This window comes from Erinaceus europaeus, chromosome 3 (assembly GCF_950295315.1).
Source record: "Erinaceus europaeus chromosome 3, mEriEur2.1, whole genome shotgun sequence".
NCBI classification, from domain to species: Eukaryota; Metazoa; Chordata; class Mammalia; order Eulipotyphla; family Erinaceidae; genus Erinaceus; species Erinaceus europaeus.
In genome coordinates, this window is record NC_080164.1 from 51,990,470 (window position 1) to 52,014,756 (window position 24,287).

Below are 24,287 nucleotides of genomic sequence, written 5' to 3' on the forward strand. Positions count from 1 at the left end.
CCAGTGCTCAGCTCAGAACCTCAGTCATGAAAGTCATTTGCATAACCATTAAGCTCTTTCCCATTCCTAAAACCAACTTTCATTTCCCCTATTCCATAATAAGTTGGGCAGCTCCTAACATCTTCATTGGCCATTTGAGTTTCCTTTACTGTGAAGTGTTTGATCAAATGCTTTGTCCACTTTCTAAATTTATTCAGTCTCTCTTCCTTTTCAGTTATCATAACTCTTTATATGAGTGTTTCTCAAACTATTTTTGGTGAAAGATAAGTTTGGTTCATTCCAGTCAAGTAAGAACCACTAGAGAATAAAAATAAAATATCAGAAAATTATAAAGTACATGGATGTAGCAGCAATATCAAGTTGATATAAAAGTTTTTAAACACAGGGCCAGCGAAATAGCATAGAGGTTATGCAAAAGACTTTCATGCCTGAGGCTTGGAGGTACCAGATTCAACTTCTGGCACTACCGAAAGTCAGAGCTGAGCAGTGCTCTGTTTTTGTAAAGGTTTCTAAACACATATCCTTAGTTTCTCTATAATACTCACTGTATACAGAAAAATAATTTGTGAATATTTGCCAGTCACTTGGATACACGGAAACACACACACACACACACACACACTCACTCACTCACTATATGGAAATATTCACTAACTTTTCAATAAGTGCCTTGTCTTTTAACTTTGGCCTATGTCTCTTTTGCATGTGAATATTTTTATTTTGGTTTTTTATTTTTATTTTAAACTAATTACACTTAGTTTTTTTGTGGCTACTATTGTTTTTGTATTTTATTTAAGAAGACTGTCTACCTCTATATTTCTTTTGATAGTCTGAGAAAACACTTTTATTTCTTCTTTCTCCCTGGTTAGCTTAGCACATCATGAGTTTTATTGGAATGTAGCCCTGCTCCTACAGTGGTAGAGATGGGTAGTTCTAATAGAGACCAGAAGGCCTGACAACTTTTCTAACCCTGCATTTATAATTCACTGGGAGGTTAATTCTGTGAATAGTACAAATGCTTTGATCTTAGAGTAAGAAATCAAATGAAGAAAAGAAAGCAGAAAGAGCAACACTGAAGGTCTCTCTTACACCTGGTTGAGATTCTTCCACTAATCAATACATTGAAACTCAATTCTGTAACAGATGCACTTTTTCTTTTTTAATTTTTTTTATGAGTACTGCATTTTTTAAGCAACTCTACTCCATGTTTTATGGTGTTCTATTTATATTTGTCTTTCTTTTAAAAATATTTATTTATTTATTCCCTTTTGTTGTCCTTGTTGTTTTATTGTTGTAGTTATTGATGTCATTGCTGTTGGATAGGACAGAGAGAAATGGAGAGAGGAGGGGAAAACAGAGAGGAGGAGAGAAAGACACCTGCAGACCTGCTTCACTGCCTATGAAGTGACTCCCCTGCAGGTGGGGAACCGGGATCCTTACGCTGGTCCTGGAGCTTTGCGCCACCAGTGCTTAACCCACTGAGCTACTGCCCGACTCCCTGTCTTTTTTTTTTTTTTAAAAAAAAAATATATATATTCCCTTTTGTTGCCCTTGTTGTTGGATAGGACAGAGAGAAATGGAGAGAGGAGGGGAAGACAGAGAGAGGGAGAGAAAGACAGACACCTGCAGACCTGCTTCACTGCCTGTGAAGCGACTCCCTTGCAGATGGGGAGCCAGGGGTTCAAACTGAGATCCTTATACTGGTCCTTGAGCTTTGCGCCACGTGCGCTTAATCTGCTGCGCTACCACCTGATTCCCCTGACTCCCTATCTTTCTTGTATTTATAAAGTGCTGACTATTAAATCTAGACTTTCACACATTAAGGCATGTAATATACTGCTAAATCCCAGTCCAAGATGCACTCTTTGTGCAAAAGAACACCCACTACCAGTAGACATTGGTGTTCTTTTCTGAATACCTATTAATGTAACTAGTACATTGAATTAGATTGAAAAAATAAGTTTTAATGTAGGAATAGTTTCTGGCATGTGATGTCCTTTGTTCCAAATTGTGGGAGAATTTTAGACTGAAAATATAAGCAAGGAAAAAATCTTGACATGTAATGGAAACACTTTATCCTCTCTGAACAGCAGTCATATGAAGTGTCATATCATGTTTACAATGACAAAGTAATACTCTGGAATTTTGTGTTGAGCAAGGAAACTTGGTTGAATAACATAAACACTCAATTTCAAACTTTCCTAACTCTAGACTTCTTCCTTCACTAAATGAGTCTAACTGCCACCCCAATTCCATCTGAGAGAACAAGAGAAAGAAGTTCTAGGTTATTTAAGAGTAAAAATTCTCAGGGGACAGATGGAAACACAACTAGTTGAATGCATATCCAACAGTGCACAAAAACCCAGATTCAAGCCCCGGTCCCCTGGGTGGGGTTGTGTACAGGGGAGGAGAGCTTCACAAGTAGAAGCAGTACTAACAGGTCTCTCTCTCTCTCTCTCTCTCTCGTTTTCTCTGTGTGTGTGTCTCCCCCAGTCCTTGATTTCTTTGTATCTAAAAGAAATGAAAAAAAAAAAAAGAAACTTAAAATTCTTGGTGGAGCACCTGGTTGAGTGCACACGATGACCAAGGACTCTAGTTCAAGCCCCCTCTCCCCACCTGCAGGTTGGGATGCTTCACAAACAGTGAAGCAGGTCTTCAGGCCTCTCTCTCTCTCTCTCTCTCTCTCCCCCTCTCAGCCTCTCCCCCTCCCTTCCTCTTCTCTCTCAATTTCTCTGTCCTATTAAATAAAATAGAGAGAAAAAATGGCTGCTCGGAGTGGTGGATTCAAGATACTTATACCAAGCCCCAGAAATAACCCATGTGGCAATACAAGAAAAGAAGAAGAAGGAGGAGGAGGAGAAAACAAAGAAAAGAAGAGGAGGAAGAGGAGGAGGAGGAGGAGGAAGGAGAAGAGTTAAAATTCTCCATGTATGAAAGGATAAGCTAACTTCTTGACAACAAATAGGCAGAAACTAAAACCCACAGAAAATCAACTTGGGTGAAACAATAGGTTGAAGAATATGAAGGACTGGCACTAGAGGTAGTATGATTTCTAAGAAGTTACTTTGAAAGATTTGGTCAAATGTTTACCTTCTAGTCAAAATTCAATCTTATAGTTTTATTAAATAATGACTTCATCATCATCATTATTATTATTTGCTTCCAGAGCTATTACTGGAGCTCGGTCCCTGTACCACAAATCCACTGTTCCTGGAGGCTATTTTTTTCCACTTTTTTTGTTGCCCTTTTTTTATTGTTGTTGTGGTTATTATTATTGTTGTTACTGATGTCGTTGTTGTTGGATAGGACAGAGAGAAATGGAAAGAGGAGGGGAAGACAGAGGTGGGGGAGAGAAAGATAGACACCTGCAGACCTGCTTCACCGATTGTGAGACGACCCCCCTGCAGGTAGAGAGATGGGGGCTCAAACCGGGATCCTTACCCAGGTCCTTACACTTTGCACCATGTGCACTTAACCCACTACACTACCACCAGACCCCAGACTTTATTTATGTTTTTTATTGGCCACCAAAGTTATTGCTGGTTCAGTGCCTGTACTGAGTCCACCACTCCTGGCTGCCATTTTTCTTTTTTGTTTGTTTGTTTCTCTCTTCTTTGATAGGATAGAGAAAAACTGAGAGGGGAGTGGGAGATAGAGAGGGAGAAGGAAAGAGAGACATCTGCAGCTCTGCTTCACCATTCATGAAGCCTCTCCTCTACAGGTATGGAGCAGGTGCTTGAACCTACGTTCTCATGCATGTTAACATGTGTGTTCATTCTGATGTGCTACTGCCAGGCTCCGTAAATAATTACCCTGTTGATGATATTATCCTGAGTAATTTTACATGAACAAATGCATATATATATTATATATATTATATATTATATATACATACACACACACACACACACACACACACATATATATATATATATATATATATATATATATATATATATATATATATATATGATGAAGATGTATTTGTCTTCCATGGTGTAAAATACGATAGTAAGAGAACATTTTGAAGCTTGAAGTATTTATTTTAAGATAAATGTGTCTTATTTTATGCAGCAGATGGCAAATGTATAGGAATCATTGCTGCACAAGATGATAAGTGCATACCACAATATGAGGTGGTATTGGGAATCCATAAATAGACCACTAGTTATAGAACATTAAGAGGTCATTGTAGGCATCAAGGAAGTGATTATAATACAAGTGTGATTCTTTGAGGCCCTGGACAAGAGGAGAAATTGTCTCACCTCCATCACCTCCATACTAAGACTGGCTCATGTTGCACCAACCACACACAGAGCACAGCCAAGTGGTCCCATGAGGCTTACCCACAAGAAGAGTTTCTAGATGGTGGGAGGAATGGGGGTGGGAGGGAATAGGTGGTGGGATGACACTCACCACATAATCCATGAGACCAGCACCATTGTGGCCTCATTGAAGGCACTGAAGAAACGGATGAGCTCTTCTCCTTCAGGGCCTAATTTCTTCAGAGCCACTCCTAACACCAGGGCAAAAAGGACCAATCCTAAAATGTTCATCCCTTCAATTTCAGTGCCAATTGGTATCTGAAGGATAAGACGGGACACAGGTTCCAAGTTTACAACAATTGAGAATAAAGACATATTTGCTTTGTGCTTCCATCAGACTGAAACATTAGGCCCAGAGTGAGGAATGGTTTGTACTTTTATTAACCTTCAGTGATTTCAAAAGATCAAAGGGTACACTTAGAAGGATATGGAGTCTGAGAATATAAAAAGTTAACAAGTATTTCATCTAGTTTTTATCTCTTTTTAAAAAATTATTATCTTTATTTGTTTATTGGATAGAGACAATCAGAAATTGAGAGGGTACAGGGAGATAGAGAGGGAAAGAGACAGAGAGACACCTGCAGGCCTGATTCACCACTTGTGAAGCTTGCCCCCTGTAGGTGGGAACCGGTGGCTCGACCCAGGTCCCTGCATATTGTAACAGCTACATTTAACCAGGTGCACCACCACCCAGCCCCGGCAGTTATTATCTCTAAAAAGCTGTTTAAAATTGGCACAGATTGAAGTAGTGAATCCCCTGTCAGTATAAGTAGAGGTTGAGAGAAATTTTATGCATGTATAAACTATTGTATTTACTGTTGACTGTAAAACATTAATCTCCCAATAAAGAAATTTTAAAAAGTGAATAGTAAAGGAAAAAAAAAAGAGGAGAGGTTGAGTAATCACTTTAAAGGGTTGCTTTTAAATGAAGAGCTGATCAATGAAAACTGACTACAGATCGAGTCAATGACTACAGTTTTGCCTTTTAGTGTTCAATAAATTCCTTTTTTTGCTAGGTTCTTCTAGTGACTTTCTAGCTGACAAATATCAGAAATTTTCAGGATATTTTTCTTAATATTTTGCCTAAATCACTGACTTATATATAGTTATATATATGTAAATGTATAGTTATAATGTATTCTCTATTTTCTCTGTCTTGTTGATCCTCATTTCTATAAGCATATAGCAGACAAGTATTTTATTCCATTAAGACACACTACAAAATTCTGAGAAGAAAACGCGTTAAAGTAGTAAAAAAAAAAAATTGGGGGGGGGGTTGGGCGATAGTGCAGCAGGTTAAATGCACATGGCTTAAAGCGCAAGGACACGCAAGGACGCGCAAGGACTGGCATAAGGATCTCAGTTACAGCCCCCAGCTTCCCACCTGCAGGGGGGTTGTTTCACAAGAGGTGAAGCAGGTCTGCAGGTGTCTTTCTCTCCCCCTCTCTGTCTTCCTCTCTTTTCTCCATTTCTCTATGTTCTATCCAACAACAATGACATCAATAATAACAATAATAATCACAACAACAATAAAAAATACCAAAAAAACAAGGGCAACAAAAAAAGGGGGGGGGAATAGCCTCCAGGAACAGTGGATTTGTGGTGCAGGCACCAAATCCCAGCAATAACCCTGGAGGAAAATAAAATCACTATACATCTCAGTTGTTTTTTTTTTTTTTTTTTTTACTATACATCTCAGTTCTAGTATCAGCTCTGATGTTAAGTAACTTTTCTGAATCTCAGATTCTTCACCTATAAAAAGATTTTACTTTAAGTGATACTTCTAAAGAAAAGCTGGAGAACTCAGAGTCACTCAGTCTTGGGAATGGAGAGGAGCAAACCCAAACCATGGACTTCAAAAAGTCTGGCCAAACCCCCCAAAATTCCAACTCTGTTGAGAAAAACATGTATTAGCTATGCTCCTTCAAGTAAGAGGCATTATTTGCAGTTTAAGTTCATTTATTTTATAAATTATCTTTTAAGGAGTTATACCTTTTCAAGCGTTATGTTTCCAGAGCTTGTGTTGTGGGTCATCAGTGAATAATTGGTTGCATGCTGTAAACAAGAGAAAGAAAACCAGTTAGTTTGCAGGCAAAAACCAACTCAGAAGAACCCAGAGAATTTCTGGGTCTCTTACTGTCCCAACAGTATTCTGAACTCTGAGTGTTCTGAACTTTACTCACTTGGTTAGCCTGACAAGGGCCTCTAAAAACTATACAACAGCTACATTAAGATCAAGGCAACATATAAGCCAAGAGGCCTCTAGGTTATTTAGGGACCCAAGGAATTGGGAGAGCTTTTCCTTATGTCCCTTGGGCAATAGTTTGGAGACACACTGCACAATTTCATGCTCAGCATTTGTTCTTCCAAACAGCTGATAGCTGGTTTTACTTGAAAAACCTTGATAGTCCATAAATGCCAAAGTTCACTTTTTTTTTGTTAATGTGTCACTTTATTTTCATTCATTTATTTATGTTCCACTTCACTTTAGAACTTTTCAGCATCTGTTTCTAATCTGGTTTGAGCCTTTACTCACCAAAGAATATGAGGCAAGATAGCATTTTCTTGCTGAGCCTCCACGAAACTCACTTAATCAAAAGAGAAACATCTATCCAACGTTGGTCCTACAGTTTGCTTCACTTAAGTCTGAACTATGCACACAACTGTCTCCCTGTGACACTATAAACTAGTGAGCAAGATCAGTTATAAAGCATCCTTCCTGTTCATGTTCACTTCTAAAGACACCTATCTTCTGAAATGTCACAAGGAACCTGCTGAGGATATAGACCTGGAGGTCTGCTTTGTGTCTGCCTACGAGGAGCTCTGGTCTCGCTCAGCTTCAATTTATTTAAAATTTTTTAATTATCTTTATTTGTTTATTGGCTAGAGACAGCCAGAAATTGCGAGGAATGTGGAGATAGAAAGGGGGAGAGACAGAGAGACACCTGCAGCATTGCTTCACCACTTGTAAAGCTTTCCTCTGCAGGTAGTGACCAGGGGCTCTGGTTCCTTGCACATTGTAATATGTGCACTCAACTAGATGCACCTCCACCTTGCCCTGCTCAGCTTCAATTTACTAAGGTGTCAGTCAAGGCAGTGGTATTCAGCTATCCTTAAGCAAGGATGGCAGAGGAATAAAATCCACCCATTTCTGTTGCAGGCACTGAAAGCACCACAATCTTTTATTGCACATGATACACACAAGTCACATCTGTGCTTATGTGCAGATTTAAAAAAGAAGTTCTAAGTACAAACAGAAAACTCTGCTTGAAAGGGCAATCAGGGGCCGGGCAGTGGCGCACCTGGTTAAGAGCTCAATTACAGTGCACAAGGACCCAGGTTCAAGTCCCCTCACCCCCAACCCCGGTCCTCACCTGCTGGGGGAAAGCTTCACCAGCAGTGAAGCAGGGCCACAGTTGTCTCTCTGTCTCTCTCCCTCTCAATCTCCCCCTCCCCTCTCAATTTCTCTCTGTCTCTATCCAATAATAAATAAATGAAATACTAATAAATAAATGCTTTAATAAAAAAGGGCAATTAAATTAGTCCATGTAAACTAAGCCTTTCTATTCTTCTTTGTGTAAAGTGTAACCAAAGAATGTGATTTTGCAGCACTGCTAAAAGTTAGGCAAAAGCTATAAATAACCTGAAGGTCTATCAACAAAGAACCGACAGGAAAATTACAGCAAAAACATACATAGTGAAGCACAGTCCATTTGCATCACGCAGAAAGCTATTTACTGACAGGAAGTTGTGGTTCAAGCTCGCACTACATGGAAGCCCATGGATAGCGTGGAAGGAGTTCACAGATGGTGGAGTGGTGTCTCTCCTCTTTCTGTCTCTCAATCCTTCTCTCCTCTTAAGAAAACAATAGGACAGAAAAGTGGGTTGAAGATGGAGGTAGATAGCATAATGGTTATGCCTAAGGCTCCAATGTCCCAGGTTCAATCCCCTGCACCACCATAAGTTAGAGCTGATGAGTGCTCTGGTAAAAAAAGAAAAGAAAATTGGGTTGAGGAGGTTGTTCTCCAGTTTCACACATGAGCAAGGCCCTGAGTTCATTCTCTGACACAGCATTAAAAACAACAAAACAAACAAATGAGTGCTTGGGAGCTGGACATCACTTACCTGGTCGAGTGCATACTTTCCCAAATACAGGGCCTGGGTTTGAGCCCTTCTTCCACAGGAGCACCATGGATGGTACAGCAGAGCTCCAAAGCTGATGGAACAGTGCTAAGGGATTTCCTATCTCTGCCTTTCTCTTTCCTCTTGCTTTTCCCTCTCTCTAAAATAATGATTAAATTAGGGCAAAATATATACCTGAAAGCAAAAATACACAATAGTCTGTATTGAGTCAGTATCAAGGTCATAATGAAATAGTGTCTACTTAGACACCCTCCTCATCTACTTCCTATTACAGTTCTCTCACTCACTCTAAAGCTAACCTTAGTAAAGCAAGGACTGCAAAACCTGAATACGGGCAAGAGACTGGCATACTTGAATGATGACTTTTTAGTCACTATCAGGCCACCCCATCAGCTGGGGCCCTATTCGGGGAGTCCTGAGATTCCCAAAGAGACGTGATGGGCCTAGACCTCGAATAAATCCCTCTCTCCATTGTTACTGGTCATTTCTATCAGGAACAACACAATAGACCCTTTTGTGTGCCCCCATAGGACCTTGCCCTCAACTTGGATCAACAATGGTAGAGAATGTTCCATCCTCCAAAGGGAGGATGGACAACATACTCTATGATACACCTGAGGAAGATGGGTTGATATTGGAGCAGCATGGAATGTTCCTACTCATGACCACAGAATGTGAGCTCAGATCTAGGGATGCAGAGGTCGCATAGGCTCCTAAGCTCATTATGGGCCCCAGATTGCATCAAATCGATGGGGTTTACAGTCAACAATATTTATACACCTTTCCCATATTAGGGAGCTACTCTCTTCCCTGATCCAGCTTTCTGGTCCTTTTTCCAGCCGTGACATCATCTCCCCAGACAATAATTTGGATCCACCGGCATATCAGATTTCAGGCTCAAGGGGAAAAGGAAAAAGAAAAAAAAAAAAAAAAAACTAGTATAGCCACAGGCCCTTTGGAATTTAACTAAAATATGCCTACTAGCTATCTACAAAATGGAGGACCCCCCAACACTTCATCTGCACTATTCCAGCCTTTAGGTCGATGATTGGTCAACAATTTGTTTGGCTTTGTATGTTAATTCTCTTTTCAACCACCAGGTTCCAGATGCTAGCATGATGCCAACCAGACTTCCCTGGACAGACATCCCCACCAATGTGTCCTGGACCTCTGCTTCCCCCAGATCCCTTCCCCACTAGGGAAAGAGAGAGACAGGTTGGGAGTATGGATCAACCTGTCAACGCCACTGTTCAGCAGGGAAGCAATTACAGAAGCCAGACCTTCAACTTTCTGCATCCCACAATGAACTTGGGTCCATACTCCCAGAGGGTTAAAGAATAGGAAAGCTATCAAGGGAGGGGATGGGATACAGAGTTCTGGCAGTGGGAACTGTGTGAAGTTGTACCCCTCTTATCCTATGGTTTAGTCAATGCTTCCTTTGTAAAAATAAAAAAAAATGATTTTAAAAAAAGCCCAAGGGGGGTTGGGCGGTGGTGCAGTGGGTTAAGCACATGTGGCGCAAAGTGCAGGGACCGGTGTAAGTATCCCGGTTCGAGCCTCCGGCTCCCCACCTGCAGGGGAGTCGCTTCACAGGCGGTGGAGCAGGTCTGCAGGTGTCTTTCTCTCCCCCTCTCTGTCTTCCTCTCCTCTCTCCATTTCTCTCTGTCCTGTCCAACAACGAACAACATCAACAATGGCAATAATAATAACCACGACAAGGCTACAACAACAAGGGCAATAAAAAGGGGGAAACAATGGCCTCCAGGAGTGGTGGTGGATTCATGGTGCAGGCACCGAGCCTAGCAATAACCCTGAAGGGGAAAAAAAAAAAAAAGAAGCCCAAGGATGCCACTTAGTGATATCATGGACATGTAAAGCCCTGAGTTCATTCTCTAGTACTACAAAAAACAACCATTTCTGAAGGACATATAACACAATGTTAAATGGTTGGTCTAGCTGGTAATTATGGGTGATTTTTAAAAAATATTTTATGTATTTATTAATGAGAATGGTAGGAGGAGAGAGTAAGGACCAGATATCATTCTGGTACATGTGTTGCCAGGGATTCATGCCTGAGACCTCATGCCTGAGAGCCCAATGCTTATCTACTGCACTACCTCCCGGACCAATGGGCGCTTTTTTTTTTTTTGCTCCTTCGGCTCCTTGCCTATACTACAAATCCACTGTTCCTTGAGGCCATTTTTTCCATTTTTGTTGCCCTTGTTTTTTTTTTTTAAAGTTCTTAAAAAAAATTTTTTTTTTACTATCTTTATTTACTTATTGGATAGAGACAATCAGAAATCGAGAGGAAGGGGGAGACAGAGAGGGAGAGAGACAGAAAGACACCTGCAACCCTGCTTCACCACCCGCAAAGCTTTCCCCGAGGTGGGGACCAGGACTCGAACCTGGGTCCTTGAGCATTGCAACATGTGTGCTCAACCAGGTGTGCCACCACCACCCGGCCCCATTTTTTTTTTAAGACTACATTTATTTATTTATTTATTTAAATTTAATTTTATTTTTGAGAGAGAGAGACAGAGAAACACCAGAGCATTGCTCAGCTCTGGCTTATGGTGGTGCCAGGGATTGAATCTGGGACTTTGGAGTCTCAGGCATAAACATTATGGAGAGTCTGCATAAACATTATGCTATCTCCCCTGCCCTCTTCTTGTTGTTATTGTTATTGCTGATGTTGTTGTTGGATAGGACAGAGAGAAGTCGAGAGAGGAGAAGACAGAGGGGGAGAGAAAGATAAGACACCTGCAGATCGGCTTCATCGCTTGTGAAGCGACCCCCTTGCAGGTGGGGAGCCGGGGGCTAGAATCGGAATACTAAAGCCTGTCCTTGCACTTGGTGCTTTGTGTGCTTAACATGCTGCACTACCACCCTGCCTCCAGGTGACTTTTTTTTTTTTTAAATTTCATTCCACACTGCTGTATTTTAACTTTTTAGTAGGAGTATGGAAATAGCATAGTGGTTATGTGAAAGACTTTCATACTTGAGACTCCAAAGTCCCAGGTTCAATCTCTATCACCACCATAAGCCCGAGTTGTATAGTATTATAGTTAAAAATTATACCAATGGGGGGAGCGGTCAGGCGGTGGTACACCACAGTTAAGCGCACATGGCTGGAAGACCAAGGACCAGCATAAGGACCATCACCTGCAGGGGGTTCACTTCCACAAGCAGTTGAAACAGGTTTACAGGTATCTAGTTTTCTCTCCCCCTCTGTCTTCCCCTCCTCTCTTGATTTCTCTCTGTCCTATCCAACAACAATAACAACATAAAGTATATGAATGATGGTGGTAATAGTTTTTGCTTTTCTTTTCTTTTCTTTTCTTTTTCCTTTTTTTTTTTTTTTTTTTTTTACCAGAGCACACTGCTCATCAGCTCCATCTTAATGGTGATGTGGGGGATTGAATATGGGACTTTGGAGCCTCAGGCATGAGAGTCTCTTTATGTAACCACCACTATGCTATCTACCCATATAAATAAAGGTTGTTTTTTTTTTTTTCTTTTAAACCAGAGTATTGCTCAGCTCTGGCTTCTGGTGGTACTGGAGATTGAACCAGGGAACTCTGGTGCCTTAAGCATGAAAGACTTTTTGCCTAACCAATATGCTATCTCTCAAGACCGGTGGTAATAGTTTTTGTAATGAGCATACATTACTTCTGTAGCCAAAGGAAGCTAAAACTGTATTTTTAAAAAAAATTGAAATAACTAAAAGATCCCCCAAACTGCAATTTGAGGGATATTTCTAATGGGATGTGAAAAAAACCAATGCAGTGCTTTTAAAAAAATTAATTAATTACTTAATTTTGGATAGAGACCAAGAGAAATTGTGAAAGGGGAGAAAGGAAGAAAGACATCTCTAGTTTGGTTCTCCACTCGTGACATTTCCCCTCTAAAGGTGGGGATCTGAGGGTTTTTGAACCCAGGTCCTTGAACACTGTAACGTGTATGCTGAACCAGGTGACCACAGCCAGATACTGAACCAATGTAATGTTTTAGGGGAAACATTGTGTTATTTTAATTATTTTTATTCCAATCACCCATCTATAAAAATTTGGATCACTAATATTGTCCTGCCCAGATCCAGCTTCTCTAACTCTAGAGCAGTAATTTAAACATTCATTCATCAATGTTCTCTATTTTTGAGATCAGACAAAATCAGGCATGTTCAGGGTGGTAGGGCCATAGACAAGTCATGTATTTTTGTAAAACAGAAAATCTTACCGTACGGAAAGTTGCAACCACCAGATTTGAGGGAAACAGGTTTCTGTTGGAGAAGAAAACATTTTATCAGAATTCTTAAAATTCAGTGTTTAGAGTGACCACTTGATGATGAACTTTCCTAGTGCCCCACAGTGTCCCCCTTCCCCCTAGCTACTGTCACACTTTGCTTGATCCCAGTACCATGCTGGACCACAGTAGAGACCCAGATACAGAGTATGATTTTACAGCCCAGCAAAATATTGAGCCTGACAATACAGAGATTAACTTTTATCCTCAATACCCTTGTGGTGCAGATGATCACCCAGGCCATACCAGGATTTCTGACCTATACTTATTAGGTGATTAAAAAAAATTGGTGTGATTTTTAAGAGCTAAATAGATAAATTTGTTCTATGAAAGTTGATTTAAGAAATGCCAGCCAATGAAATGCAAAAACAACTTCACTATAACATTTGGGATGGAGCAGAGGTGGCACACTGGGTAAAATTATCATGTGCAGAGAAGGGCCTGGGTTCAAGTTGCCAGTCAGTCCCTACCTATGGGGGGAAGCTTCATGAGCAGTGAAGTGGTGCTGCAAGTGTCTTCCATCTCCCTCTTCCCTCTCAATTTCTGTCTTTATGAACAAAATAAATAAGGAGAGAAAGAAAGGAAGGAAGGAAGGAAGGAAGGAAGGAAGGAAGGAAGGAAGGAAGAAGGTTTCGACTTGCTAACGTCCACTTCCAGTGGAGAAACAATTACAGAAGCCAGAACTCCTATCTTCTGCAACAATCCAGCAGGGAAGAAGTGATAGGAGGAAGGAGATAAGTGGGCTCTGAACTCCAGCTCCATCAGCACCCAGGAAGGGAGGAGGAGAAGGAGAGGGACATGTGGAGGTAGTAATGTTGTCATGAGTTGCTTGGGAAGAGAAGGGAAGAGAGGATTGGATCAGGAAGAAAAATGGGGCAATTATGTATAAATGTAGATAGATAGTTGTAGAGATGATGGCTGGTCATGTCTACAACCTTAGGGGAACTGTGGTGGCTTGCAGTGGGGAGACTGAAGATTCAGAACCCTGGTGGTGGGAATGGAGTGGATTAATACCCCTGTTGACATGTAATTTTGAAGATTTTATTTATTTATTTATTTATTTATTTATTTATTCATTCATTCATGAGAAATGATAGGAGAGAGAGAAAGAACCAGACCTCACTCTGGTACACATGCTGCTGGGGATTGCATGAGAATCCAATGCTTTATCCACTGAGCTACCTCCCAGATCACACAGACACATAATTTTGTACATCAATATTAAATCACTAACAAAAATTTTAAAAAGACAAAAGAAGGAAAGAAAGGAAGGAAGAAAGAAAGGTTTCCAAGAGCACTGGATTCATTGTGCAGGCACTAAACCCCAGCAAAAAATCTCATAGCAATTTAAAGGAAGGAAGGAAGGAGAAAGAATGAAAGAAAAAGGAAAGAACACTTGGGATGCTTTGACAAGATTGCTAACATTTAGAAGCCGTAATACAGTATTTTCAAACTTATTTGTCTAAGTGGCCTTGAATGTACTTGGAAAATAGCATTTAAGAAAAAAAATGTAATTGTAAATTGAAATTTGACTTTTAGCACAAGCATATTTACTTTAAAAAAGTAGAAACAATTTAGCAATTTATATTGATCATTTCTAATCGATGAATGGCAACCTACGCTTGCCTATTATTTCTATTACAAAGCCCCTTGTGAGGTAGGCTTGGTATCTCATTTCCATTTGCTATACTAGTTCAAAGCAGAAACAAGACCTGAGCCAAGGTTTCCCTGTTGTACATCTATCAAATGCCAATTCTCAGTTCCTGGACTGAGCTGGCCATAGATTTTTCTCTCCCTCAATGGTTAGGCAAATTAACAAAGGAGTTGGGCTAAAAGCCCTTTCCTTTTCCCATGGGGACCAATTTCAGCTGCAAGCACCTCACATATTATAGGGATTAGATATCCCCTCAGCTGGTGCAAGTCTAATCTTTGCCATTCTTGAATCTACTCTCTCCCCAAAGCACACACCACTTGTTAAAACTCAGCTTGAGCAGTAACTCAGTACTAGCTCACTCAGAACAAACCCTGATGGAAACCCAGAACACTGAGTCCAAACAGCTACTGGCACCAACTTGTTTTCTGACAATCTACAATCTCTCTTTTCCAAAAGCTTATGGGAATAGAGGTGTATAGACAATACTAGAGGCAAATGGCAACTCTTGCCAAAAAAAAAAAAAAAAAAAAGAAAGATCCCAAGTTCTTAGGAATGCAATGTATTCTGGCAGTTTCCTATAAAGTTACACTTACTTTATGAGCCAGCAATTATACTCCTAGATATTTACCCAAGAGAAATGAAAATATGTCTGCAAAAGGAATGGTATGTATAATAGAAATTATATGGGTTATAATGGCCTCAAGCCCAAATGTCCATCAACAGCTGAATGGAAAAGCAGATTGTGATAAACCCATAAAATGGAATCCTATCTGGAAATAAAAAGGAACCAAATACTGAGTTACTTTACAGCAATAATTTTTAAAAATGTAGTGTTAAACAAAAGAAGTCAGACAAATTAAAAAAAAAATACATGCCGCATGATCCCACTAGTGTGAAACTTTAGGGAAAAAAAAAAGCAAAACTAAACTATCCAAAGCTGCTCGGGGCCGGGGATGGAGAGTGGGGGTTGCTAAGAAGGTTGGGGGTAGCAAGAATGTCCAGTGTCTGAATTGTGGTGATGTTAAATAAGTCATCCACTCTTCAGAAGTTATTGCTCATTTTCATGTATATAAATAAGTTCTCAAATGTGCTTAAAATTAAAATAAACAAATAGCACAAGTTCAAGTTTCCAGTCCCCATTTGTGGAGGGGGTGGAAAGGATAGAGGTTCACAAGCACTGGAACACTACTGAAGGCATCTCTCTTTCACTCCTCGTTTCGATGTTAAAAAAAAAAAAGCCTTCAGAGAGTGATGGAGCCATGTGCAGTCACTCACTGAGCCCCAGAAATAACTGAGGGAAAGATTTTGTTAATCCAGCCAAAACATGGTGGTGCTGAAGCTCACGCGTACACATAAAACTGACTCCTTTCTTGCTTTCCCTGGTTTCCACAGAACAGACACAGAACACTTCCATTTTGGAGATGAGGCTTCTGGAACAAAGAAAACATTTCTTTGCATCCCTTACATTACAGCATTGTCATTGTGACTGAAGATCCACTACCATACCCAAATTATCTCTTTTGTTATCTTTTAGGAGCCTTACAACTTTATATTGTGCATTTAGATCTGTGATCCATTTAGAGCTCATCATTGTGAAGCTCTGTGCATGGGCTCAATTCTTCGCATGCTGGGAGATCGACTATTCCAGCACTATTGGTCCATCATCAAAAGTCATTAGCTATATTTATAGGGGTCAATTTGGGGTTCTCTCTGTTTTACTGATCTATTTGTGATTCTTTCACCAATACTACAGTCTTGATCACTGTAGCTTTATAATAAGCCTTATACTTGTGTGGTTATCAGTCTTCTGACTTTGCTTCTAGGCTTTGCACTTTTTAAAAAATATTTATTTATTTCCTTTTGTTGCCCTTGTTGTCTTATTGTAGTAGTTATTATTGTTGTTGTTATTGATTTAGTCGTTGTTAGGTAGGACAGAGAGAAATCGTGAGAGGAGGAGAAGACAGAGAGGGGGAGAGAAAGATAGACACCTGTAGACCTACTTCACCGCCTGTGAAGCGACTCCTCTGCAGGTGGGGAGCCGGGGGCTCGAAACGGGATCTCGTACTGGGATCCTTATGCTCACTCCACATGCACTTAGCTCGCTGCGCTACAGCCCAGCCCCCTGCTTTGTACTTTTAACCTTCTCTCCTTTATTTTATACATTCAGATGCTGCAGTGAACCCTGAATTTTTCTTTTTTTTAAGATTTTATTTATTTATTAATAAGAAAGATGGGGGGAGAAAGAACCTGACATCATCACTCTGGCACATGTGCTACCGTATCAAACCCAGAACCTCATGCTTGAGAGTTCAGCGCGTAACTACTGTGCCACCTCCCGGATTGGGAAGCAGTTGCTAGTTATGCAAGACCTTTCGCTGCCTAGAGCTCTGTCTTCATGCAGTTTCCCCAAGTGCTTACACCCACACAACAATTTTGTGAACTTTCAGAAAGGATTTCTGTGCTAGATTTAAACCCCCTTGTTTAATATATAGAAATTAATAGACATTAAATTGATACATCTACCTGCCATGCTCCATCTCGACCTTATTTTATATTTGTGTTGGCCAACTTCAGATTGTGAGCACTAGAGATATGAAGAAGGCTACCAAGAATCTGAACTTTTTATTTCACCTACTTTAAACTCACTAAGTTTGTGATACAGTCACTTGTGACTGGTGTCTATCAGCTTAGACTATGTAGACTTGCAGTTTTGAGATCTAGGACCTAAAATCAGAAGATCTTCTTGTGCTCATCTCTCTCTGACCAGCACAACTGGGGTTTACGATGCTTCTAAACTACTGAACTCTTCGTCTTTCTCAATTTCACAAATATTCCCTTAATCTGTCATTTTATCCTGAGAAATTTACTTTATTTGCATAACACCACACATACATTAGACCAACATTTCAAACATTATTAGGCCGTGAAGTCAATTTACAACCCTTATTTTATGTTAAAAATTACGCATTATATAAATGAAGTTATATCAATGTGTAACACATTTAAAATTATAATGGAAGTTGGGTATATGTATAGATCTGGGTGGGGAGTGTGTATGTGTGGATGCCATAACTTTAAATATATTTCTGGCAGTGGACTGAAGTAGAATATATTTGTTAAAATGCCACAACTGGGAGTCGGGTGGTAGTGCAGCAGGTTAAGCACACGTGGCGCAAAGCACAAGGACAGCCTAAGGATTCCCTTTCGAGCCCCGCCTCCCCACCTGCAGGGGAGTCGCATTTGTGAAAAATTTCAAAGACTCTTCAGAACTGGATATGGCACAGTATGTTCACTGAATAAATACTTATTAGCCTTATATTTACTATTACAATCACTTAACAGGGATGTGCCCCCTCTGATCTTAGTGTCCCCTTCATGGTTGGAGCAGAGAAGGACTAGGAATTAAAGTGTGGTGATCTTTTATTTTATTTTGGTTTTTTATTTGAATGAGAGAGAGATACAGAGAGAAAACCAGAGTACTGCTCAATCCTTGATTATGGTGGTGCTGGTGATTGAACCTGGAATTTCAGAGCCTCAGGCATGAAAATATTTTTGCATAACCATTATGCTATCTCCTCAGCCTCATGTGTTATGTGTGTGGGAGTAGTTTACCCTCTGTGTGGCCTACATTCAGTTTCACATTCCAATCAGAAAGGCTACTTCTAGCATCCTAGGTAGGGAACCTTTGGGGAAAATAAAGCTAAAAGCAGCACTCATTCTCTGTATCAAGCAGTTCTCAGCTGTCTCTGAGAAATGGAACACATTTGAATATTAGCGAGATACATAAATATTAACTCATTTAATTCTCATAACAAATCTAGGTGGTGGACACTATTGTTAGTCTTATTTGTAGATAAGGAAACTGAGGGACAGAGAAGCTAAATGCCTTATCCAGACTGCTAGTAAATAGGAGAGAGGTAGATCCAGGTTTGGGTGTTGGCTTCAGTGTCTGCTCTTAATCACTACCCAAACGGTTTCTTTGGGTTTATGCTTTTTCAGTCGCTGAACTATTCATGTATTTTTCTTGGGTGATAAAAGAAAAAGAGATAATGTTTTATTATCTAAATGTTTTATTATCTTAATGTTTTATTATCTATTATTTAATGTTTTATTAAAAATTGCAGTTGTTTTCCTTGAGTAACTAGATAGGCAAAGAATCCTCCATTGATTTGGATTCTTGTTAGGCTTGCTCACAATCTTCATTTTGCCTACAGAAAGGAGACATACAGGTGAGGCAAGACAGTTATCTTGGACAGTGCACTTGCTTCGCCGTGTGCATGATTCAGGTTTGAGTCCAGACTCCAACACACTGGAGGAAGTTTTGGTACTGTGGTATCTTTTTGTCCGTTTAATTATTTCTTATCAGATAGAGACAGAGAAATTGAGAGGGGAGGGAAAGATAGAGAGGGAAAGAGACACAGACACACCTGCAGCCTTTCTTCACCACTTGTGAAGCTTTCTCCTCCAGGTGGGGACATGGGGCTTGAACCTGGGTCCTTGTACACCGTAATGTGTGCGTTTAACCAGGGGTGTCACTGCTTTGTACATGTCTTTGTTTATTTCTCTCTTTTTATCTGAAAAAAAAATCAGCTGAGAGTGATGAGGCTCTCTGGAAATATCAGGGAAAAAAAGAAAAAAGAAAAGAAAGGAAGGAGACATCTCGGTCAAACAACTTACTGTGACCAGCATTAAAAACAAACAAACAATTATTCACTATTCACTCTCTTACTAAAATCTATAGGTTTTATATTAAATTTGCTTTTAATAGATTTCTTTGCAAACATTAAAAAAATGAGTTCTTTTCAGCTTGAGAGGCAAATTCACTGCCAGTCTCGCACATAAGTCCTTCACTTCTCTGTGAAGGGGAAGGCTCACAGCACTGGGCACTGTTGAGAAAATGAGTGCACACACACACACACACACACACACACAAATGAGTGCACACACACACACACACACACACACACACACACACACACACAAAACACAGAAAAACAGACAGCAGGCTCACATGTTACTACATACATGATTATTGCACTCATGTACACTTCTGTATAAACCAGGGGCCCACAGCCATTCTTCTAGTTGCCAGTGTAGACAGAGCCTGGGGGGCAGGATCTGTCTCTTCTGCTATCTTGCAGATAAGTTTGGAATTTTCCATTAAAAAAAATGACAAAATTTGACCTGCAGAGAAAGGTCAGGGATAGAGGTAGATGGCATTAATGGTTATGCAGAAACCTTTGGCCCTGAAGCCCCAAATTTAATCCCCCACACCACCATAAACCAGAGCTGAGCAGTGCTCTGATAAAATAAATAAATAATAAATAAATAAAAAGTCAGAAGCCAGTTATTTCAGTCCTTTCCACTTATAGATGATGGAAACTGAGGTCAGCTTTAGATCTGTGAGGGTTTCTGTCTTCAGAACAGAATGTTTGGGCTACACTATTATACACTGAGTGTGCCATACACACAGCATATGGGTTCAATCTCCAGCATCACATGGGAGTACCAAGGCTCCAGGAGAAGTTCTACTACTGTTCTCTCTCTTTCTGAAATTTATAGTCACTGTCCACTTTCTTTTTTCTCTAGGCTCCATGTATATACCATTATACATAAGAAGTACAAATTCAAGGCATTTTAACCTCCTCCCTCCCTCCCCCCCAAACATTCCCATTTACTTTCATTTACTTCAGAGTAAGAAAAGATCATTCCTGGGGTCCCAAAGGTGGTGCAGTGGATAAAGCCTTGGACTCTCAAGTTTGAGAGTTCAGCTCCCAGCAGCCCATGTGTCAGAATGGAACTCTAGTTCTCTCTTCTCTCTCTCTCTTTCTAATTAACAAATCAACAAATTTATCTTTTAGAATATGGAGAGGGGCATTTATTTAATTTTTTTTTTAATTATCTATAAAAAAGGAAACATTGTCTAAACCATAGGATAAGAGGGGTACAACTTCACACAATTCCCACCACTAGAACTCTGTATCCCATCCCCTCCCCCTGATAGCTTTCCTATTCTTTAACCCTCAGGGAGTGTGGACCCAAGGTCATTGTGGGTTGCAGAAGGTGGAAGGTCTGGCTTCTGTAATTGCTTCTCCGCTGACCATGGGCATTGACTGGTCAATCCATACTCCCAGTCTGCCTGAGGAGGGGCATTTATATCAGCTCATATAAACTGGAAGAAACTCAGTAACTCTCTAATATTGCTCCATTTATAGTAAGAGTAAGTATATATTAGGGTAATCAGAACTTCGTAGACATTTAACCCTGACAATAGTTTACTAAGTAGATATTACCATGAGTCCCCATTATAAAGATGAAGAAGCCAAGGCACAAGTTACAGGCATGCCCTAGCATCCAGTCAATAAGCATTGTTCGAAACAAGAGGTTCTACAGTGCATGGATTCCTGATAACCTGTTATTTTATTTCCCAAGTCATATTAATCTTGATGAAAAGTCACAGCTCTGTCACTGGGGTCACACCCAGATCTGTACTATCCTGAGAGTCCTGTGCCATGTGGGGTTTTCAGGCATAGAGCTCTTGGTTACTCAAGAGACTGTCTTTGCATGCTCAGCTGCCAATCACTATCAACAGTCACTTCTCAGACCTCAAAAAACCTGCTGCTAATGCCAGCACTGTATACCCACTTCCAGTCTTCTTTGTTATTTCTCTAAAGCTTTTTATTTGATAGGACAGAGAGAAATTGAGAGGGAAGGGGGACATAAAGAGGGAGAAAGAGAGACATCTGCAGCATTGTTTCACTGTTCATGGGTTGGGGCTTGAATCCAGGTTCTTGCGCATGGTAATGTGTGCTCTACCAAGTATACCACCACCCAGCCTCCTACTTTGCTATTTCTTTTTTCTTAATATATTTTTTAAAATATTTATTTATTCCCTTTTGTTGCCGTTGTTGTTTTATTGTTGTAGTTATTATTGTTGTCATCATTGTTGGATAGAAGAGAAATGGAGAGAGGAGGGGGAGACAGAAAGGGGGAGAGAAAGATAGACACCTGCAGACCTGCTTCACCGCCTGTGAACTCCTCTGCAGGTGGGGAGCTGGGGGCTCGAACGGGGATCCTTACGCTGCTCATTGGGCTTTGCGCCATGGACGCTTAACCCGATGCGCTACCGCCCAACTCCCTACTTTGCTATTTCGAATCTAGTGTGTGTGTGTTGGGAAATCAAGGCACTCTGCAATGACGTCCTGAATTTTCTAAAAGGCTCAACAAGGGGGCCAGGCGGTAGCACAGCGGGTTAAGCGCACATGGCACAAAGCACAAGGACCGACACGAGGATACCGGTTCGAGTCCCGGCTCCTCACCTGCAGCCGGGAGGGTCGCTTCATAAGCGGTGAAGCAGGTGTCTATCTTTCTCTCCCCCTCTCTGTCTTCCCCTCCTCTCTCGATTTCTCTTTGTCCTATCTAACAACAATGACAGCAATAACAACAACAAGGGCAACAAAAAGGAAAAGGTGGCCTCCAGGAGCAGTGGATTTGTAGTGCAGGCACCAAGCCCCAGCAATAACCCTGGAGTCAAAAAAAAAAAAAAAAACCTCAACAAATGTCTATTAACTTCATTTATTTCTGGCTTATAGTTTCATCTTGAGAAAAGTAAACTGGAAGTCAGAGAGACTTTGGGGGATTTCTGAGTGACTTCACTACCAGGAGGTGTCATGGACTTTAGCAAAACCTTGGTGGCAGCTGCACTACACTATCAGAGACCTTGCCCAATATTTCCAGGTGTTTAAGTTCTTGGCAGTTTCTGGGCCAGTTGGAAAAACGTGTGTACAACGAAGAAACTCTTTTCATTCACGTGCCCTTAAGCAAAGGACTGAGCCCTACTTTTGCCAAAAAATTTATGTCCAGAGACACATAAAATTGCCATCCACAAGGTTTCTTTGAAGAAAGCAACTTTCAAAAATTTTCCGATATATTCTCCAGACCCTTGAAGCATTTCCATGTGACTCAGGACTCAAATTTCCTCTCACAAACTGCTGCTTAATGCGAAAGCAGAGTCTGAGCAGCTGCATACATGCTTTCCATTATGGCAGGGGCTCAATGCCTCTGCTTAGAGGAAGTGGGGGTCTGCTTTTACCTGTCATACACTTATCTGGTTCCTCTTTTGACCCAGAGCAAAAATTTCTGAGACTCTCGCCCTGAACCAGCAGTATGGTATCAGGTTATGGCGTATGGACTTTCAGGAGGGGAGAATGAGAGGAATTGTATATACAAAACCTATAGTTTTAATCTCTTTTGTGATAAATCACTCTGTGACCTTGAGCAAATCACTTAATCTCTCTTTGTCTCAATTTCCTTAGACACAATGCTCTCTCATTGTCTTTGAGCTGCTGTATTAAATGAAGTCAGCTGTTGGAAGCATGATGAAATATTACTTATTTGTGACAAGCCACGACTTGGTCCACTTAGGTCTTTCCTGGATCTGCAACCCAAATCACTAAGTAGTCTACACCTACACTGACCATAGTGCCATTGTGTCTGGTAACCATTCACTTCAGCAGGAGTTGAAATGGGTTGGATATAAAGCTCAAAAGCCATAATTAGAAAATAAGAAGTCCCTTCAGGGGCTAATGGTAATAAGGTTGCCCCACATTACCCTCTGTCTTGTGTTTGGTTACTGCTCCTCTTTTGGAGACAAAAGCCCCCTTATCAGGTAATAATAGTTCAGAAATTAATCTGTACACTCCTCCCTAGGCCATTGATTTCTGCAAAAGAGAGTCCTTTAACCCTCCAGATGGGTAATAAACAGAGCTGACTACTCTGTTACTACCCATCTAAGTTATGTGCACAAATGTAAGATCAAATACCAATCTGCCAGACATCATAGTCTTAACAGGCAACCTCTACTTGCTTTTGGGGTAAATTTTGGTAAGAATGTTTTGGTTCCTCTTATATGGGATTTCTTTCTTTCTTTCTTTTTTTGGATGTGGATTTCTTGTACTTTTTTTGTTGTTGTGGTTTTAAAGATATATTTTACTTATTTCATAGAAGACAGAATTTCACACAAGAAAAAGGGAAACCAGAGTACCACTCCATTACATTCTGCACCGGGGAATGAATTGGGAAGTCTCAGACAGCAAGTCCTGTACTCTACTAGCTGGACTGCTTCCCCTGCTGCAGTGTTGTAGTTTTGAATGAAACCTCTCTTCAGTAGCAGACCATCATCATATTTTCCAATGGGAGAAATGGAAATAGCAGGATGTCGAGTCACTTTGCTCAGAGTTTGCTGTTTTTCACAGCCTCAGCAATGAGGAGCTTGGCCTCAGTGACAAAAGATACTTCTAAACCAAAAATACTTCCAAATCCAGAATGATCCAAAACCTGGATGGGAGTCAGCTGAGGAACTCATGCATGTGAATCTGGCTAGATGGTCAGTAAATGCCTCCTAGCTGCACTATTCCCTTGTGTGAGACCTAGGCTAGTGGAGAAACCAAGAGAGGCTTAGGGTTTGGATCATCCACAGGAATTAGACTACATCTCAAGGAACCAATGAAACTTCAAAGAGTTACAAAAGCAGGGAAAGTTAGGTGAAGATACTTCTCTGTCTCTTCCTCTAGGGTTTACACCTTACCAAAATAAAAGGTTTTTGAACATCACAATACTTTGCAGTGGTTCTGACTATGGGGTGGACAGCAACCTGACCCAAGACTCCAAGAGAGTCATGTTTCTGAACAGTGGATACAAACAACTAGTTACACCCCTCCCACACACACACATCCCAGTTAATGTTGGATCCAGGGACAACTCTTTAAAAAACTGCCTGCCAGTTTCTTTGCAGCCCAAGGGCTGAAACAAAGAAGATCATAGATTAGTCATTGGTAACCAAGCAGGTTTTTTTTTTTTTTTTT

General features: G+C 40.5%; 1 protein-coding gene across 2 annotated transcripts in view; it reads right to left on the reverse strand.

The window, feature by feature from the left end:
• SLC1A4 (solute carrier family 1 member 4) overlaps positions 1-24,287 on the reverse strand; it is a 36,395-nt gene that overhangs the window by 10,630 nt on the left and 1,478 nt on the right. Inside the window, exons 2-4 of one of the 2 annotated variants that reach the window (XM_007539610.3) lie at positions 12,705-12,747; positions 6,318-6,380; positions 4,417-4,583 (exon numbers count right to left, since the gene is read on the reverse strand). In XM_007539610.3, the coding sequence (XP_007539672.1) occupies positions 4,417-4,583; positions 6,318-6,380; positions 12,705-12,747 (273 nt within the window). Of the gene's footprint in view, positions 1-4,416; positions 4,584-6,317; positions 6,381-6,508; positions 6,572-12,704; positions 12,748-24,287 lie in introns of those variants that run through there. The other variant, XM_060187187.1, reaches the window with a different exon arrangement.